The sequence below is a fragment of the Equus asinus genome, chromosome 10, assembly GCF_041296235.1.
Source record: "Equus asinus isolate D_3611 breed Donkey chromosome 10, EquAss-T2T_v2, whole genome shotgun sequence".
NCBI lineage: Eukaryota > Metazoa > Chordata > Mammalia > Perissodactyla > Equidae > Equus > Equus asinus.
The window spans coordinates 21,050,084-21,070,567 of NC_091799.1; the positions used below are offsets into that span (position 1 = coordinate 21,050,084).

The 20,484-nt window shown below is 54.1% G+C and overlaps 1 protein-coding gene across 2 annotated transcripts in view; it reads right to left on the bottom strand.

The window, feature by feature from the left end:
* Window positions 1-16,218, bottom strand: part of LHX2 (LIM homeobox 2) — a 32,327-nt gene extending 16,109 nt beyond the window's left edge. The window contains exons 1-3 of one of the 2 annotated variants that reach the window (XM_070518778.1): window positions 15,537-16,218; window positions 1,557-1,759; window positions 205-608 (exon numbers count right to left, since the gene is read on the bottom strand). In XM_070518778.1, coding sequence (XP_070374879.1) covers window positions 205-608; window positions 1,557-1,756 — 604 coding nt within the window. In that variant the 5' untranslated portion in view covers window positions 1,757-1,759; window positions 15,537-16,218. Of the gene's footprint in view, window positions 1-204; window positions 609-1,556; window positions 1,760-3,291; window positions 3,427-15,536 lie in introns of those variants that run through there. The other variant, XM_014840629.3, reaches the window with a different exon arrangement.
* Window positions 16,219-20,484: the final 4,266 nt, after the last annotated feature.

Here is a 20,484-nt window from a genome sequence, read left to right on the forward strand (position 1 = left end):
CAGGGGGCTAAGGTCCCTTCTCCCCGGTCGTCTGGTGCTTAGGGCCTGGGAAAGCTAAGGGCAAGAGTAACCAGAGTGATATATATATATATGTGTGTGCGCATATATATATAAATCACACTGAGAGTCACTCCTGCTCACGGCGTGCGACGCCACGCACTTTCCCCCAACCCGACAGGGGCGCTCGGTGCGCCTCGCACTCACCAGCATTGTAGGCCGCCAGATCCGCCCCGGGACCGGGGCTCTTGCGTTTCCTCGGCCGCCCCTTCTGCACCGTGCCCACACCATTGTAGTAGGGAAGACCCAGCGGGTTGGCCCCGGCTGCGCCCAGCCCTGCGCTCTTGGCCGCAGCAGCTGCGGCTGCGGCTGCCGCCACGTCGGCGTGGTTGAAGTGCGCGGGGTACTCGCCCTGCAGCAGCGCCTCGAAGTGCAAGCGGCAGTAGACCAGGCTGTCCTTCATGCCGAAGTGGTCGCCCGTGGTCAGCATCTTGTTACACGTGGTGCACGTGAAGCAGTTGAGGTGATAAACCAAGTCCCGAGCACGCATCACCATCTCCGAGGCCGAGATGCCCAGGTGGCAGCGGGCGCAGCGCTGCACAGAGAACCGCCTGTAGGGACCATCGAGGGAGGGACTGTGGGGACACACGGTTGGGTACCCCCCATATCCCTCCTCCAGGTGCCGCTGCTGCCACTGGGGGAAATCCCCTCCTCAAGACAGGCAACAGGGTCTTAACTTGGAGGATGGGGGAAAGGGAACTAGATTTTGGCCCAAGTCCGGTCCTACCCTGAAGTATAGGTTCCCTTAACCATTTTCATGCCTACAAAGGCTTCTGTTTTACCCAGAGCCTTAGCAAGCCCTGGGAAAGCCCTTGCCTGGCAGTGGGGGCAGAAAATCCCCACTTGGCCCTTCCTCAACTTTACCCTTACCCTCCACACTAGCATCTGGGAGTGCTACAGACCTTTGTAATTTGGAAGAAACACAGAGACAGGGAGAGAGGTAGACAGAGAGAGAAAGAAAGAGAGACAGAGAGAGAGAGAGAGAGAGAGAGAGAGAATATAAACAGACCCTAACCCTAAACCCAGAGAGGAGAAACAAGGAATTTGGAGCTCGTTAATGGTTCCAGTTTTTTAATCCTGACAGCTTTCACTCCCATCTCCACGAAAGACTCGGAAATGCAGCCGATCCTATCCCCCAAATCTCCCTCCAACTTGGTTCCACAGCAGCCCAGGCTGCCTGGGTTTGGGGAATGCCTGTTTCTGTTCCTTCTGGTCGACTCAAGAAACTTCAAGGGAAGAAGGGTGCAAGGACCCTCAACCCAAGCTTATTGACCGTCTCAGCTCAGAAGAGAGCAGCTTCTGCTTTTCTCTGGGTTCCTACACTTGATAGACTTTTCCAACAGTTCCTCCAAATTGCTGTCACCCAATTCATGCTGGTTTGGAGAAGGGGCGACCTAAGTAGGGAACCCCGCCTTGGGACTGGAGGGAAAAAAGACCGGCAAGATTGTGTCTGAGACGGGGAGTCCCGAGGGCCAATGGGTCTCGAGGTGGGGGGCTACCTGTAGTAGTCTTCCTTGCAGTAGATGCTTCCATCCTTGCTGAAACAGGTGAGCTCTGACTCCAGGTTGAGTTTGCACTCGCAGCACTTGAGGCAGCGCATGTGCCACTGCTTGTCGACCGCCAGCAGGTAGTAGCGGTCCGAGATCTTGCCCCCGCAGCCGGCGCACAGCGCAGCGCGGTCACTGCTGATGGACGGCATGGTCTGCGGAGGGAGGGAGGCGGAAGACGACAGCGCCCGCGTCAGCCTGCGACCCCGCCGCCGCCGCCGCCGCGAGGAAACCGACACCCGCAGCTCCCCCCGTGGCTCTGGCTAGCCCTAAACGCAGAGGGTGCCGCCAGGGTGTGCGGCTCGCTTTCTCCACCCCAAAAGGCCCAAATCCGGGAGGCTCAGAACCCAGGCCCGCCCACGCAAGCCCAAGCCGGCCACAGGCCCAGGCCCGCTGCCGGCCTGGAGAGATCTCCCTCCTTACTTCTCCCCCTTCCTGTCCCCTCTGCCCTTTTCCCAGAAAGGCTCGGACTGTGTTTGGGGACTGGGGCAGCAGTGGCTCCTCCAGTCAAGCCCTCCAAAAGCTCCCCCCAAACTATTTCTTAAAGGAGCCACTGAGGTAGGCCCCAGGAAAAGGGGTCAGATGAGCACTAAAAGTCACCCTTCACACAGACTCCTCTCCGAGGACACAGCAGAGTTCCTGGCCCCCAGCCCCACTATCTCTGGATCCTTAAACCACAGGTTTAGGCCAGGGCAGATCACAGCAACCTCCGCCCCTCCACCACCTCTGCCACACCGGCTACAGCCCTCTTGGGTCCTGCGAGAGGGTGAGTGAGGTGCAGAGGCACCCTCCAAGTCTCTGCTGCAGGACAGGCCCAATTCAAATCCTCTTCTAAAGCCGGCCAAACTGACAGGCCGAGAGGGTTTAACCAGGGAAGAAGAGCCGCGAAGCCGGAGGCAGTGGGGCTGCTGTGCTTGATTTCCGAGAGAGGCAGCTTCACGCTGCTCCCCACCTCTTCGGCCTCTAAAGGTCACTTCTGGGCCGGCGTGGACAGCGTCTGCTCGTCTGGCCCCTGGGGAGGTCTGAGGCAAGAAACTGGCTATTTGGGGCTGGGCTGCCGGAACCAGGTGTGGAGATCCGAATGGACTTTCCTTTTGCCAGAGCCAGGCCCGGGCCCTAACTCGGAGCCCTGGCCTGGCCAAATCGGGCCGGCCAGGAGGCCCAGGACACGATCAACGAAAAGCGCTTGCCCAGAAGACTTCGAGCTCTGAAATAGCGCTAGAGAGGGAACCCCGATTGCCAAGAGGCGGGGAGCGGCCCAAGCCCGCTGGAGCCCCAGTGCTCCCGGTTGGTTCGCCCTACCGGGCGCTGCAGGCGGCGCCGCCAGCAGCCAGAGCCGAGCGGTGGGAGAGCGCGGAGCTGGCGACCGAAGGGCCCGCGAAGTGAGAAGAGAGCCATCCCCGGCCGAGGGTGGGACTTCACTCCCACTTCGGGAGAAATGCTCTTTTTCACCCTTGGGGTCTGAAATTTCGGTTTCAAACTTGTTTCCCTCCTGCGCCCCAGCAGCCGGGTTTCCCCGGAACCGGGAGCTATGGGCCTTGCATCCTGTCCGCGGATCCCCAGCGCCCAGTCCCGTGCGGCACGAAGGACGCTCCCCAAAGTGCCCCCAAACTTCGGAGAGTAGAGGCGCAGACCGACCCGACCCTATCCCAGCTTTCGGCTCTCGACCCCGCAGCCGTGCGCCTACCGTCTCCGTGTCGCCGCGGTCGATGGCAGAGCTGATGGCAGGAGCCTCGCTCTTGCCCCTTCGGTCCATCTCGTCGATGACCCCGTGCACCTCGGGGCCCGACAGACTGTGGAACAGCATCGCGACGGGACCGGCGGGGCCGGGGGCGCGGCTCCTCCGCGGGAGGGCTTGCCCCCCGTCTCAGCTGCCTGGCGCTCCCGGCGCTAACGGGCCCGGTGCATCGCCACCGCGGCCCCGGCCCCGCCCGAGCTCGGCTGCGCCCCCAGGCCGGGCTCTGGGCCCCGGGCGCCCGCGGGCCAGGACGCCTCCCGCCGAGGCGCGGGGGCAGCTACATCGCGGGGCGCCTGGGCGGCGGCGCCAAAGCCAGGGTCACAAGGGCACCGGGCGGGGGGAAGGGGGGACAGGAGGGGGCGGGAGACGAGGGCAGAGGTCGGCGCCCGCCGCGGGCGCTTTCACGCCGCGGGCATCGCCCGCCCGGCTTCGGCGCCTCGGGCGCAAAGCAGGAGCGCAAACTCTGCCCGAGGCGGCGACGGCTGCGGTCGAGGCTCACCCGGGAGCGGCTAGGTGCCCGCGGTCGCCCAGCTGCCTGGACCTCTCCCCTCCCTGGGGTGCGCCCCCGGCCCAACGCGACCCGCTTAGGCGCTGGGTCGGCGACTGGAGTAGGGTTTTCTCCGAAACCAGCGAGCCGAGCCGAGCCACCAGGAGAATTGAAGAGGAGGAGGAGGAAGAGGAGGAGGAGGAGGTGGAGGAGAAGGAGGAGGAGGCGTAGGAGGAGGAGAAAAAAGAGGAGGAGCAGAGTGGGAGGAGGAGCCGCCGGCCGCGGGCCCAGCCGCGCGCAATGCTCTCCAAGAGCGCGCCGAGCCCAGCCCCGGCTCTGCAGTCCGCGCCAGCCAAGCGTCCGCGCCTTTTCTACAGCCGCGCCTGACATCACGTCCTGCCGCCGCGCCATTGGCCGCCCGGCACCCCAGGCCCTGGCAGCGCGTGCTCCGGGAAGGCGGGAGACCCGAGAGGGAGGGGAGAAGCAAGAGGAGGAGAGGAGCGACGAGATGGTGGGAGCTGGTGGGCGAGGCTGGAGCGAGGGGGCGGGAGGAAGGATAGCGCGGGGTTTGGAGTTTTTAAGCCACGAACAGTTTCCTGCGATTTCTTAGGGGAGGAAAATTAAACCCTCTCTCCTAGCCGTCTCCATCCTAAGAAGGCGCAGCCAGAGGATGCTTTGAGGAGGTCTCACTCCGGTCTCCCTTCGGCCCGGAGCCGCCGCCTCGGGCACGGACTGGGGAGGCCGGGGAAGACAGGCCTGGGGCAGAGCTACGGGAGCCTTTGGCTGCTTCCCGCCGAGCTCAGCCTTTGGCCCAGGCTCCGCGCGCTGGCTGCGGGCGTCCGCGCAGGCCTCCCGGGACCGGCTGAGCCAGAGAGACCAGAGCGGCGGGAGCTGTGACTCCCCGGGGTGGGGTGGGGGGGGCAACCAGCATATCCTCGCTCCAAGCGAACTAGGGCCAATTTATGGCCCAGCGTGTAGCTCCCTCTCGCTCTTCCTGGTCTCTCTCCAGCCTGGAAGAGTGGGTGCGAGCCTGGCTTTAGGAACTAGGAAAGGAATGGGTTTGAATCCAAGTTCTGCCATTTACCTTCAATGTAACCTTAGGCAAGTGACTTGACTTCCCTTAGCCTGTTTCTGATCTTTTCAGTGGGGGCTCCCTGTACATGGATGTGATGAACGAAAGAGATCATGGATGTAAACTTCTTGGAACATAGTAGGCGCTAAGCAAATTCTTTCACGACTCCCTCTTCCCCTCCATCTCTTCCTATTAAAAACTTTCCCGCTCCGAGGCACATTCAGCACCAGCCAGGTTCTTAAAGACCACAGGCCCATTCTCTGCGCTGGATGCATCATGCCACAGACCCAGCTGTTGATGGAAATCCCTCCTGCAGGCTGGCTGCACCACTTCTCCAAGGACCAATGACCTGGCCTGGCCCATAAATCTCAACCACCCCCAGCCCGCAGACTTCAGGCTCAATCCAGAGTCTCTTGGGGACTCGAGGGCGATACCCAGGTGTGTGGTAAAGACAGATTTAAGAAATAAAAAGTGACTGTAGAGAAAATCTAAATGAACAAGTCAGTTGCAGAGTCCCATCTCCTGGGTCTGCTTTGGACGTGGGTCAGTCTGAAGTGACTTGCTGGTTAGAAGGAGGTAATGGGCTAGCCAGGATCTACGCAGTTTATCTTACAGAGCACAGAGTTAAGGCAGCACAAAGTCATACTTTCCACATACCATACATAACTTTCAGAAATAAATATACGTGTGCTTGTAATGCCCAAGCACATGCACTCATTTCATGCGTGCAAACACACATGTTCATCTCTGTTGGCAAAAACACGGCCAGCAGGAATGTAGAAGTAGGATTCACAAGTGCACATCAAGTGTAAGTGTCCAGCGCCAGGCAGGAGGACCCATCTGTGAAGCAGTAAATTGCATGTTATACATACAATTGCATCCTCAGGCAATTCTACCCAAATCTCTGCATGCACTCCTAGGACGCCATGTTTTGAGTATTTGCAAAAACTCTTGAAGTTACAAGTATGTGTGTACACGCTGCACATCACAGATGCCCCAACGCGCGAGAAGGACCATAAACCCAAAGACGCGCGTGCGCGTGTGTTTACACAGGCGTGTGCTTTGGCGCCTGCACACGGCCCGCGCCCAGGCGCGCGGACGCCTACACGTATACACAGGCATGTTTTACTGACGCATCTGGGGCACTTTCTTTCAAAGAAAGTGGGGAATGAAAATCTAATCTGAGAGTCACCGGGGTTCATCTGGAGGTCGCCCAAGGGGTAGAAAAAAATTGTAACAAGGCTGGAGCGTCTGTCCTTGTTGCAGCTCCGCGCCCGGGCTGGATGGATGTGATACGTTTTCGAGAACCCGAGGGGCTGCCGTAGGAGCTGGGGGGCGGGGAGAGGAGTACTCAGTGACTCTCGCCGCGGGCTTCCCAAGAAACATGGAAACACAGCCTGCGGCTCTTCACTCCCCCCAAACGTGTAAGCACACAATTTTGTCCCCACCTCTCTGACCAGCAGCGCACACGCCTTGCTGACCGACCCCAAATTCCCTGGCAGTCAAGATTTCCGCCTGGTGCGTCTGCCTCCTTATCCTTCGGTGTCAGGCTGGGACGCGCTCCGGTCTGCAAGAGGCTAAACTGTGTCTTCCGCCGCGGGGCGGGATCTGGGTGCCCCTGCCCGGGGTTCGGAGGCCGATAACTTTGCTAATCTTCCCCCGGCGGCGGGGGGACGTCGCACAACCTCTAAACCCTGTCCGCGGAGACTAAACACGGAGAGGAACAGGCTGTAAACACATCCTGACACGTGAGTGACATTTACACGGTGCGAGAAGCCGCAGGCGAGGGGAAGGCAGGGGGTGGGGGGAGCAGGCACCCGCAGGTAAATGGAACATTCGGAGGCACCGGAAACAGCGGCCCCTCGACGCCCCTCCCCCAGATAGGGAAGAAGAATCCCCAAGTCCCTTGAACCTGCCTTTTGTGGGAGGTGACAGGTGAACGGAATTCAGGTCTGGGTACTCTCGCCGCTGCCTACCTCCCCACCATCTGCTTCCTCGCAGACAAGCAGACCCGGCGCATAATGAGGTAGCAGCCTCCAGCCGGCCACCGTGACTAACTCAGAACAAAAGCGCTCCCTCCACGCCTCTTCCAACAAAGGGGCCACCAGCCCCGGCGCTCCCCGAAGGCTGCGGGGCTCCCGGCTGCCGGCTGCGGAGCTGCCGCGCGCAAACTTCCCGGGGCTCCCGGGGCTGCCGGCGCCACCGAGCCGGGGCCGCGGAGGCAGGAAGCACATGCCGCCCAGAGAAAGTGAGGCCGGGCCGGGTGGGGGAAAAGGGGGCGGGAGCAGGGGAGCCGCGGAAGGAGGGTGATTGATCAGTGCGCCGTTCCCGGCGCTCTGTCCCGTTATTAGAGGCGGCCAAAGCAGGGCCACGCAATAACCTCCGAATCGCCAACTAATTGACGCTGCAGGCAACTACTTCATTGTGCGCGCTGGTTTTATGTCTTCATAGCCGGTGATTGACAAGGTGTAATTAGTCATCTCACTCGGTGATAAACATGGGCACCCTCCTCCCGCGGCATCAGGCCGTGTGTACCAGCAGAGGAAGCGATAGTTGACGCTGATATACCATTAAATCAAAATGAAGACGTTCAGAAGTGTGTGTTTGCTGTGACGCTCTGATGGTTTATTTCTCAAATACGGCACCAACAGATTTACTTGATTTGCAAGTTAACTACAACATTAACTGGTTTTATTTATTTTGCCTCTTCCTTCTTCTTCCTAGGCAGGGATGTTGCTCTTGGAGAATGTGAAGACAGTTTGCTTCTTGACAAGCGAGCGAGCGGGCGCCCAGATTTTTGCAGCCTCTCCGAATCTCCCCCGAGGGAACGGCAGGCAGAGAAAACGCCGGAACTGGGAGCCACCAGGGAAGGATTCCGCGCAGGGGGAGCCGCCCTCCTTGGCCCCAGACCGGCCTGCCTGGGGACCCCCTTGGCACTGCCAGTGGGTGACCTGAAACTCTGAGGATGGTGCTGGGGTCTGGGGTCTGGGGAAACCTCTTGGATGAATAGCTGCAAAGAAGAAAGAGGCAAAAACAACGTTTCTTCTCTGCCTTGAAGCAGACAGGACTGTGTTCTGAAAGCTGTTGGCTACACTCACGGGGCCAGTTGCCTGCCTCCGTTCCCTGAGTAAAGTGTAATGTCTCCTGTTCTCCGGGGTGCACCATTCAGCAAATTATACTCTTCGCTCACTGAAGTGGGTCTTGCTTAGGGAAGTGAGAGAGAGAGAGAGAGAGAGTGTGTGTGTGTGTGTGTGTGTGTGTGTGTGTGTGTGGTGTATGTCCCTCTACAGTGAGGCTGCTATTAGAAGTTCTGGTTACTCATTCCAGAAACCTGGACGTTTAAATTTTAAAAAGGGAGGGAGCATTGCTGGTGGGGCTCTCTGGGATTGTTATGGTCTGTCTTGACTCTAATCTGGTTAGAGAACGGCAGACACTAAACAAAGCCACCAACATCTGAAAGTCCACTTCCGGGGTATCATACATGCCCCCAGGAACCCCCCAGTGGGGTATGCTTCCTGCATTTCCCCCGTCTCCCTAAGCTCTGTCTCTTGTTTGTATAACAGAGGAATGGTGATTCCTTGCCACTGCACAGGAATGTGGGGTTGTGGACATCTCCAAGAAAAGATGGGGTGAAGCTGAGTCACAGGGATGGCAGAAAAGCCCCATTTCTTCAACAAGAACCCCCCCTTCCCAGGCCTGTGGGCCTCGTTCAGCAGAGGGGGAGTGTTTTATATTGATGTAAGAGGCTGTCAGTCAGCACAAATCAGCTCAGGCATGGCTCCCTCTTTATGAAATCAGCTCATTGCCTTGGTCACACCTTACAGAAAATCTGCTGGTCACCACTGTCGACAATAAAAAATTAGTAGAGCCTTAGTTGTTTCGAAGAAGAACCCCATGTCTCTGGATAGATAAGTGGCTTAGCCCATCTCGGGCTGAGAGGAGCCTGGTTCCTCCTCCTCTTCTCCCTGCAGTCATCTGAACAATTCTGAAACTGCCTCTCTGGGCGTCAGCTGAGCAGGTTGGGGAACTAACCAGGGCCCTCTCTCTAGGGCCCTGTTAAATGCACTGAACTTAAAATGAAACATGAAGTGTGAATTTCAGGTTTGAACATGATGCATCAGGAACGTGGAGGTTGGCAGCCCTTTTCCTCCCGCCTGCCTTTCGGTAGCAGGTATTAATATTGTATTAAATGTTATGAGAAAGTAAGGGCTGCGGAGAGGAATGTGCTCAGATGCAATTTTGTCAAGGTTTTTATCTGTGATTATGATTCCAGATGTAGAAACTCCCGGAGGAGGGAAGTGAGGGGCTGCTGGCGTGTGACATGTGTTTTAAGGTGTTTGGCAGTGTTTCTCAAAGTGGTGACAAAATGTTCAATTTTGTTACAGGGAATTGGTAAAAGAAATATGAATACTAGGTCAGAGATTGTTCACCTCGGCAAAAGGATTTACCATTATTGATTAGGGTGGGGAAAGTTTGTATCTGGGTCCTGCTTAAATCACGACGTCAACAATGTAAATGTCAGATCAGATTATTCTTAAAAACAGTTGTAACAAAATACACAATAGCTGATTGCATCTCCCAACCTACTAATTCCCATGTAAAGATGCAAATTGACCAGGAAGCAAAAAAAAAAAAAAGTAAATATTGCAACAAGATGTCGAATTTTTTTCGGTTGATATATCTACAGTGGTTCTTTGAGGGTAATTTCTTTCTAATCTAACCCAGAATACTACTGAGTCCTGGAAGGGTCATTTTGCAAATTTTGCTAATCCGGCTGCCTTAGGTTGAAGCACAAATAACAGCAACACATTTCCTCACACAGGGAACCAGATTTTGCTGAAAGGAGAATCAGGAAGATTTTGTATGAAAAAAAGTAGGCATGAGGGAGGAAGCAACTGAACTCTTGACTAGCTGACAACTCTTGTATCTACATGCACTTGAGACTGGGAATATTTCCTACCACAGTCTTTCTTCATTCAAAGGCATCTCTGCCATCCTTCTCTTACAGCAGGATACCCCTAAACTCTATTTCTAAGCAAAGGTTTCCTCATAAACCTTTTATGAGCTCCACATACACTAATCGACGCGGGTGCCCAGCCAGCGCTGACTAGACTGGAGGTGGATTTGATAAACGTTTCCACAGAACAAAAAGAGGGGTTTTTGGCTAAAGATGCTGGACTTGGCTCCTCCCTGGGTCCCCAATCAGAGGATGAGAGTCTCTGCACAATTGCTGGAGGCATGACTGTACAGATCGCCCCATATCTAGCACACCCAGTAGTCTCTCAGCCCAGTTCAGGAACCCCACACAAATTCATCCCCAGCCTTTCCTGAATCCAGGCTAAAGAATGCTGATTTTGGCTTCCTGGCTGCTGGCACTATTTTACCATCACAAAACATACTAGGCTCCTAGGACAAATTGCACCTTCCTTCCAAGTAAGAAGGTTCCTCTCCTATGAGGTGATGTAGGATGTGGTACATTTCCGAGGGGAACAGTCAGGTTGCAGGGGAAGGAAAATGCTCAGCGTGGCCACCATCTCTCACCCTGTGCTTTCAGCAGGACCTTTCCTCTCCCCCAGCCCAACTTTCCACTGGTCCGATTAGCAAACCTCTACTGCTATTTGGGAAGCTGGCATTGTCTCTTTAGGTGAGGAAGAAGTCATTTCCCACGTACGCTTCAGCTGAAGCCCAGCCCCTTCCCCCCCCCCCATTTTTATTCTTCCATTAATTAAAACAACTAATGTCCCATTGATTATCTTTGCTTGAATGAAAATCATAACAGGCCCTTGCAGGTATATGGGAAATTCTATTTGCTTAAGTCCTCACACTTTGATTTCCTATAGCCTCATTTTCTCAGGTATAAAGAAATTCAAACAAAATAAAACAAAAACAAAAACAAAATCTCCTGACATTTTGCAATAAAGCACAAAGACTAGTAGTAATGAGCTTGTGCAATCTCTTGCGGGAAGAAATGTTCAGAGGGCCCCATTTTAGAGCTGAATTGTACTATCTGGTGAAGGCAACATTGATAGGGCAACACTGATAGGTCATCAGACCCAGGTTTTGAATTTGTGCTCGTGTTGAGTCAGATGAGCTCATCCAAATTTACTTTTAAGCTACCGTGTCAGTCCTCGAAAGTAAAAAAGGCAGTGGACAATCAGCTCTATTTGGAATTTCCCAGCGAGTTGGCCATTTCAGCTAGCATCTCCATTTCTGGGGGCTGCCATAATTAGAGCGATCTCTTTTGCATTCACTCCTCTTTGCAAGTACTACATTATTCACTCTTTCCTGTGCTTATTAAACAGTGCCACCTGCACCAAATTCAACAAAGCTCTTCCATCAGTCAGCCCAGCTAAGGATCCCAGACCATATATTATCATTAATTGCAGCTCAATTGAATAGTTGACGATAGAGGCGTGAGTAAAAGCAACACATTTTCTAGGACCTGTTTATAAAAATGTTTTAAGCAAAAAAAATTTATCCTCCAACTTGTCATCTTTTACAAACTCATTTCATTCCCTCAGTACAGTAATTCAAGCAGCAATTAGCAAGTCTTTTAATTAATGAACTATTCCCTGTATGTCACCAAGGTGCCTCTAGCACAAATGTCCTCCTTCATAAGGTACTAGCAAATGCAGTCAATATTTTGTCACCCAAAACCTTCAGAGCTGACCACCTCGATAGCCCTAATGCTATAAAAAGGATCTGAAGAGCTGGAGACAAGGCTGGCAAGCACAGGACAATTTTCAGGAAACTAGCCTTAGATAGTCTGAATCCAAAGAGAGGGAGTGGCAAAAGGAATGGAACTAGGGACAGAGAGGGAAGAGGCAGAAAATGAGTGTAGATAGAGATCAGTGGTTAAAGAAAGGCACAGAAAGTTTCCAGCAAAGATGAGACCATCTCTGAGCTCCAGCTCTGTTCTAACAAACTGTCCATCTAAATGCTGATGATTTACACATTTTTAAGAGCCTCAAATCTCACTGTGCCTTGTTCTTTAAAAAGCTTCCTGCTTTGTTCAAAATACTGCTTATCTTTGGCATTGTCAACAGCTCTGCATCTGGGAGAGATTAATTAAGTGATAGGTCAGATACAATGAGGTGAAAGGGCATGTCCACCCAATGAGGACTGATTCATCCATTCCTAGGTGGATCAACTTTTTTGAGAGATGCCAATTTCAGCTCCATTTCCAAGGGGGAGTTATCAATAGGAATGCCTGAGATCTCCCAGTGAGGGGCTCTTAGCTGGAAAAATTTTTTCTGCAGATAGAAAAATCTAAAATCCACACTCTCTGTCTTTTAAAGATGTAAAACCAAAACACAGCTAAAAAATTGTCCGTGTGCTTAAGTTTCACCAACCCGGGTGAAGTCTCATTTTCTTGAATATGATCTTTCTACGAAACAGCTAATTGGATGATTACAAATAGGACTGCCATGCAACACAATAAAAAAATTAAAAGTTTGCTTTCTCGCCTCTCCCTTCCCAACTGTTTCTTATTGCCCCTTCCTTTCAAAGTCCACTTTTCATTTCTGGAAGGCAAAATGAGAGAGACAGGAGAGTAAGAGAGAAGGAGGAGGAGGAGAGAAAGGGCGGGGGATGAATGAATATGAAAGAGAAATAGAGAGGTCTTCTAGGTGTCCAGTGAATATTTCCAGACCAATTAGAGGTTATCTTTAAATCTCCATCCTCTACCCCCTCCACACCTTTCTAAATAGATCTTTAGATTAGTGAGAAATTAGTTAATTGGGAAAGGCTATGTGGTCGGTTCACCCTGTTCCTAACCAGAAGGGTTTTAAGGACCTTAGACCCCACTCCCAGAAGTGACACTCTCCCCATCTCTTCAGCAGCATGTCAGTGTGGGTCAAAATTGTGGTTGCCTGTGTGTTTGTGTGTGTGTGTGTGTGTGTGTGTGTGTGTGCATGTGAGAGACAGAGAGACAGAGAAACAGAGACAGAGAGAGAAGTAAACTCCCAGCCTGTGAATAAGGTTCAATAAAGTGAGTGTTTTGGGCAGACCCCAAACAAAACATTTGGGATGTTTTTGCTTTATTCTTGAACAACCCTGCAAATGAAGTTCACATTTTCCAAGGCTTTTTTATTTTGTTTGTTTGTTTTTTGGTGGGGGGAGTAAACAACGGTTTGGGTTTTCTGTAACTGACCAGCCATTTCTCCTCCTCCAGAGAAATACAGAATGCCAGTTTCTTAACTATCCAATTCTTTAAATCACCTGGGATCTATCTATATTTATAAAACTGAGCAGAAATACTTAACAGCCTGATCAATAGCCATTGACCGTCCATGCACCTCACACCCTAACATGCACAGCTTGATCATGTATATTTGATCATCGGAAGATTCAAAGCATCTTGCAGCAGCGTATCAAGCTTCCCACAAAATAGTCTGCCTTTTTTTTGTGGTCTCAAAAAGAGCGTGAGTTTCTCTCTCCCCTGCATTCATCTATCTATCCATCTATTTACCTACACACAGACACACACACACACACACATATACACACACCCCTCCCATCCTGGAGAATTCATTGCTCATATATTTGATGAAGAACAGGGTAATTAACTGCGAGGCTGTACATCTGGGCGGCACTTCATATCCATTGCAATAATAAAACACTTTTTTCCCATTTTAGCAGAAGAAAGGCTAGACCTGCCCACAGATTCAGAGGACCCCAGAGTCTCCGTCTGCAAAGCCTCCTTGTTATAAATCCTGCCTCCCTCTTAAGTGATGGCATGCACAATTGCACCAAGGGGCACTAAGTTTATCTGTGCAAAAGCATCATTGGAAAAGCTTGTTCCTCCTCAGAGCTTCAATATCAGCTAGCGGGGGGTTTGAAATATACACAGCTGGCTCCTCCATTCCCAGTCTGCTTGGCAGCAAACGGGGACAAGAGACCAAAGGACTTGTTCTGCTAAGGGCCACAGGTAGAAGATTTGTATTTGGGGATCTCAAGGGCTGGTATACTGAGCACATGCCACTAAGCTCCAGAACCCCAAAAAGGACCTGGCCCTGCAGACTTTTCTGGTAGTCTGGGATCAAAACACTGATTCTAAGTTTCTCCAAAAGGTATGCTGGATCTGTCCAAATGGCTCTAAGGGTCTGGCCAGAGGAATACCAGCTGGCAAGCCTGCTCCAAGTCCCCAGCACAGTCTTTCTAACCCCAACCCCAGAGACCACCCCCAACCCCTAGCCAGCAAAACAAATTACCTGCAGAACCTCCCATTTCGGGGAGTCCCCTGCTCTGTATTCCGAACCCGTGCCCAGGACAAATTTCTTGGGGGCCCTTCCTTCTAAAAGCAGCAGCATCTGGGCCGAGCCTCCCTCCTTTATATGGGGGGGGGGGGAGCAGACTTCATATGATAATACGTGTAATATGATATGGAATGACAGAATGCATGACAGTTGCCCATAATACGGAGAAGTCAGTCAAAGGACAGAGGGGACATTTGGATAATTACCATCCATTGGCTAGTCAATCACGCGAACAGAGAGAAACTGCACAAAACCCACAATGGAGTTGGGAAACAAAAGAGACCCGAGCCAGACTCAGGATTAACCGGTCTAAAGCGATCTAAATGCTTTTGTATCTGAAGAACCGAGGCTCCCGGCTTGCCCCCCTTCCCAATCCCAGGGAACTAATTGCGGGGATCAGAGTTAAAGCGCTCTCCCTCGTTTTCCCTTTCTCTTTGCAGACTGCTCACCACGCAGAAAAAAAAAAAAAATGATTTCTCTCTCTATGTTCATTAAACTATTTTAAAGTTAAAAGGACAGGGGAGGGGGTTAGATGTGGCCCCTCAGCCCAGAACCTGGGATTCTCCAGCCTTAGGAAGAGGCCGGGACAGTCTCAGTCAGCCTCAACTCTTTGTTTCAGGGTAAGGTGTTCCCTCCTGGCCTCTGGAAACAAATGCCCTGTCCACCTGGGCAGCCGCCCTTTGCCTGGAGGCCAACACGGATGGCTGGTTTCCTGCTTCGGGTGAGGATCCCCATAGCTGGCCCCTGCACCAGAAAAACACAAGATCCAGCCCCTAGTTGAAAACTCAAATTGAGTCTACACACCCAGGATTAAGTGAGGTAAAAGGGTGAGAGAGAAGGGGGTCTTGCCTTCAAAGCAGGAGAGCCAGAGAGAAGATGGTTGTAAACTGTGAGAAGAGAGAATTTCCTTCTAAATTGGGGAGTGAGAAAGAGGTAGAAAATCCTTCCAAATTGGGGCAGAGAGAAAATGCGCTTAATTGGGGAAGGGAATGCAAGAGACTCCTTCGGCCTGAGATAGAGACGAAGAGGTGATTCTTCAAAAGAGACACAGGAAAATGGTCCCATAAATTTTTAGAGATTCAAAGATGAAGGCGAGAGAGGAAAAGAATTCCTGAAAAGGTAAACGATGTGGACAGAGATCTCTGGACCTGCGAGCGAGACCCCCCCCAGTCTCAGGACACAAACACGGGGAACTACTTCACCCAATTCCCACCGGGTGCTCCCTAGACGATTTCAACCCAAAGCCCCGGCGGGCCTCTCGCGTGTCCCGCTCGGCTCGGCGGCAGCGGCCGTTCCCGGTCCGCGGATGCCCGCGGTGCCCCGTCCGCGCCCCTGCGCAGCCCCCGGGGCCCCGGGGGGAGCCTCGGCGCCTCCTTACCTTTCCGAGTCCTCCGCAGCGGGTGTGGCAGGCTCTGCGGGCGGCCCCGGGCCCGGGCCGGGGGGCGGGGGGTGGGGGTGCGGGGCTCGGGGGGAGCGGCAGGGTGAGGGCTGGGGGCGCTGGCACGGTGCCCAGGGGCGGCGAGGGGGCAGTCGGCAGCCCCAGGGCCCGCGGGCGAGCCTGGCCGAGCCGGAGGAGGTGCGAGAGGTGGGGGGCCGCGGAGGGGCGCCGGGGCCCGGGCCGGGGGGCGGGGGGCTCCCTCTGCGGGCAGGCGGGGCGCTCCAGCTTGTGGGGCCGGCTCGGAGTCCGGCAAGGCGCCGGGAGGGAGGCCCCGCGCCCGGGAAGCCGAGGACGGGGCGCGCGGATGAGAGGGGCTGTTTTGTCGCCTCGGCTGACAAATCAATCAGGGCCCGCCGAGCCGGGGGACTGGCACCGTGGCTCCGGCCCTCGCGGCTCCCCGGCTGGCCCCGCGCTGCCAGCTGCCGGCCGCCCAGATCCCGGGCCGGCGGCGCGGGCTGCGCTGCGGTCATTAGGCTGCGGGCGGGCGCGTGCGGCCAGGGCGGGGGCGGCGGCGGGGCGGGGGCGCAGCATCCCCGGCCTCCTCCCCCGCCCGCGCCCGCCGTCCCGCGCCCGCTCCGCGCTCTTCCCCCACCTCCCCTCTGTCGCTGTCACTAGCTCTGGCCCTTCTGTCTGTCCGTCTCTTCCTGCCTCCGTCTGTCTCTCTCCATCTCCCGTCTCTGCCGCGTTACTGTCTCCCTTCCTCTCTCCGTCTCTCCCTGTGTGCCCAGCTCTCTTGCTCAATGCCCCTCTTTTCCTCTCTTCGGATCTGTGGTGCTGACTCTCTTACCCCTCTCTCCTCGGTCGCTCTCACCATTTTCTCCCTGTCTCTCTGATTTCTTTCTGCCTCCCCTCATTCTCCACCCCTTTCTCCCTTTGCTATCCCTCCTTGGAACAGCAGCCCTGGAATCCAGCTTAAGCCGTTTCTCTGCTCTGAGACCTCGGACAAGTCACTTCCTCCCTCCCAGCTGCAGTTTCTTTATCTCTAAAAGGAGTTAATAAGTGCTCTTAGCGGTGTGTTTGGGAGGGGCGCTGGGCTGGGGCGGGGGGGCACGCAGGAGGTGCTCGATGACTCTGGTTCTGCCTCTTGGAGTTGCTGCTTACTCAATCCAACAGTCACTGTGGCAGCTGCCTGGCGATCAGGGCTCACTGGGCGCCACGTGTGCCCCGCAAAATCCCTGTGGCCAGCCTCCAGGGCGGGGACAAGTACCAAATGGCCAGTTCAGCAAGGAAGGTCAAGCGTGGTTTCCTCTGGGGTTCTTAAGGCCCCTCCTGAGAAGCGTCTGTGGTCCCCTCCTCCCCAGGGCAGATATCAGAGCTGGATCTGACATCTCGGGCCTCATCACCTGCTGATTCCTCCCTCACTGACACCAACCAGAGGGGCAATGCTCTCTCATGTCCTTAGATCCGAGAAGGAGAAAGCCTGTTCCTCCTAGCCTTCACACACACACACACACACACATCATAGATGGCTTTTAAGCTTCAAAGATGCTTCCTGGATGGAGCGAGGCTTCAGAGTCAGACAGATGTGGGTTTAAGACCACTTACTGAGTGTGCGGCCTAGGGCAAGTCACATCACTCTAAGCTTCAGTTTCTTCATCTGTAAAATGGAATAATAACCACTTCCTTTTTAGGATTGTAGTTAGGCTTATCCATGGTAGGCATAAAGTGGTAGGTCATTCATTCTGTCCAGCTTTTATTCATGCTTTTTGCTTGGCACTGGGGATGCAGCAATTCACAAGGCAGGCGTGGTCTCCGCCTTCATGCAATTTGCAGTCTAGCTGGGGAGACACACTGTGAAGAGCAATTCCATAATTATTTCATGACAGTTGTGTGAGTGCCATGGAAGAATAGAGAGTGCAGTGAGACCAAAACTGGCCTGGCCTGGGCTGGGGGCTCAGGAAGGGCTTTCTCAAGGTGAGACCTGAAGTCAGGGGTGGGTCCAGGAAGTGGGAAGGGACTGCTAAAGGGAGAGTGTTCCTGGCAGAGTGACCAGCTTATGCCAGGGCTAGGAGGCAGGAGGGAGCATGGCAAGTGGGAAGGCCCGGGAAGCTGGAGCAGAAGGAAGCAGAGGGATGAGGCTGGAGAAGTGGGTGGGGCCAGACCCAGAGAAAGAAGGGCTTGTAGACTGTGAGGAGGAGTCTGGGCTTCAGTTCATGGGAACCGGTTGAGTCCAGATTTCCCCTTTTCTGAACTGGAAGGAGGAAGCCAGATTCAGTCCCCATACATGTCTTTTGCCTTTGGTCCTTCTTGGGGGTTGTCATCTCTTGTCTCCTCCCCTGCCCTGTCCCAGCACTGTCCATCCCACAGTGTCATTGCCTGCCTTGGCATCTGTGCCCCCACCTGAGCCTTGACCCCCTTAGACCACAAACCAGGCTTGGTTCCTCTCTGTGCCCTTACATTCAGCACAACAGGTGTCCTCAGCTGGCATTTATTGTTCAATGGGACGATCAGTAGCCTGCTGTGTGCCAGACTCTGGGCAGGGCATTGCCCTGCCTTCACAGAGCGCTCATTTTATGAGGAAGACACCTTGAAGACACAGGTCCATGATGACCATTATGAAGGAGTCCCACAGGGGACCTGGGGCATGGGACTGGAAGCTCTTTGAGGGCAGGCCCATCCTGGGCTTACTCCCCTGGTGCGGTTTTTAGTGTGTGGCACACTGCCTGGACCTGGCACAAGATGGGCCTTGGGAACATGAGTCGAGAGGATGAAAGAGAAAAGTGAAGGATAAATACAGGATGAAGGATAAGTAGGAATTAAGGGAGCCCAGGGAAAGGATGAGGACACTTGCCTAGGAAGATCTAGTTAGTAGCAATACACAGACAGGAGAAGACAGGAGACAGAGGATCTGTAGAGAGGGAAGGAGTTGGTGCTTATGGAGCTGCTTCTCCAAGCCAGGCAGGTGCTGGGTGCTTTTGTGCAGTCACCTTGGCTAAGACCTCTGCCTCATGAGTACTATTGCCCTCCCTTTTCTGAGTAAGTGCTGGGGTCCAGAGAGGTTAAGTCATTGGCCCCAGGTCACACAGCTAGTAAGAGCCTGCATCCGGATTTGAACCCAGGTCAGCCTGCTCTTCTTCACTAAAAGGAGGAAGCAAAAGAGGAGGTGAAAGCATAGGAAGGAGACGACTGAGAACAAAAGAAGAGCCACAGCAAAGGAGTGAGCTGCGCGAGTAATTTTTCAGCTTAAAAACAATTCCCATTTCCCAGCCCTGCAGAGGCTGGCGCAGCGGATCTGAGGCGAGGCCGGCCCTCTGACTCGCCGGAGCCTGCCGAGGGGCCCCAGCGAGCCGCTTCAAAGCCCGCCTCTTCAGCACAGGCGCTTTTAAACTTCACACGGGAAACTTTCCAGCACTGACTTTCTGCACTTTGTTTCCAAATCAAGAGATGGGGAAGTCCCTCTCAGCCCAGCGGGGAGGAGATCTCACTGAGAGACTTGCCCTGGGGTTCCAGCCTTGGCACCGGGCTCCCCCACCTCCCTAGGGAACCACAGGGGTGGGGGGAACCTGCCCCCTGCCCTCAGTGGGTTCCCAGGGAGAATTCATGGTGTGGGCTTGGCAGCTGAGCCATCGAGCCATCCATCGTAGGGGGATGAGGCCTCTCTTCCCGTCTGGTTTCTAACTGGGCTCCTGGCGGTGGCTGACAAGGTGTGACCCGCTCACAAGGGGTCATGGTGCTCCTTGCTCTTCCCTGCTCAGCCACCTCAAACCAAACCACACCGTCTGTCATCTTCTGATCACCGTTGCGAGAGGCGGTGAGGGTCTTCCCAACCCTCAGCTCCCTCTGATTTTGGGAATTCAGATTTGGATTTTGGATGTACGTCAAGAGGCTGGCTCCATGCATTTTAATAAAGCTGTCTTTTTTCATTTATTACTAATACACCCCTCTTAACTATGATTTATTTGTTAAACAAAGCACCATAAGCCGTCACTTATTCATCTTAATTTCAACAAAATTAAAGTAGTCGCTGTTAGATTGCACCTAATTGCACTTGCAATGAAAAGAACGGAGATGTTAATCAAAATAAATTGAAGATAAACAATAAAATCATTACATCTTTGCGGCGGTAAGTGTAACTAATCAGTTTTGACTCGAAGCGACCGAACAGGAATAATGAATGTGTCGCTGAAGGCGCGCTCATTAAGGGAAGCCGCCGCGGCCTGGGTCCTCAGGGCAGCAGACGGCCACCCTGCCTGTGTGGCCCTCAGGGTTGCTGCCCCCTGGGCTGGGCAGAGGAGCCCTGAGGAGCAGGGGGAGCAGAGAGGAGGCTCACAGAGTGAGAGAGAGTCATGGGTGGGAGGCCCCAGGGCTGCCCTGCTACAGAGGGGTTCTCTCACTCTGATGAGAAAGCGAGAGGTCCCAGGCCCGTTTCTGGACATCCCAAGTAACCAAGGATGGGGAGAGAGAGGCCAGGAGAGAAACAGATAGACAGATAACCATGGGACACAGAAGAGAAGAGTCCAGTAGAAAGAGACAAGGAGAAAGAGAGACAGGCAGACCGGAAGAGACCAGGATAAGAGACAAGAGGTTAGAGGCAAAGCAAGGACAGAGATGGACAGTCAGACAGGGCCGCACAGAGTAAAGAGCCTGTGAGGAAGAGGCAACTCGGACAGGGTGATGGAGGAGGGATGGGAACAGGAGCCAGTGGGGAGAGAGAGACGGAAGAGGAAGGACCGGGCATGTCTGCCGAGGTGGAGACTCATTGGTCTTAAATAATGCCTGCTATGAGGACAAGACACACATGTGTTCATTTCGAGCCAGTTAAAGCTCAGGAGGCTTCAGGTTTGGGGTCTGGGGACAGAGTGGTCCTCAGGAGTCTGTTCAGGTAAGTGACTATCAGAACGGGACCCCTGGACTGGGCCCTGGGAATGTGGAGGGGGAGGGGGCACTG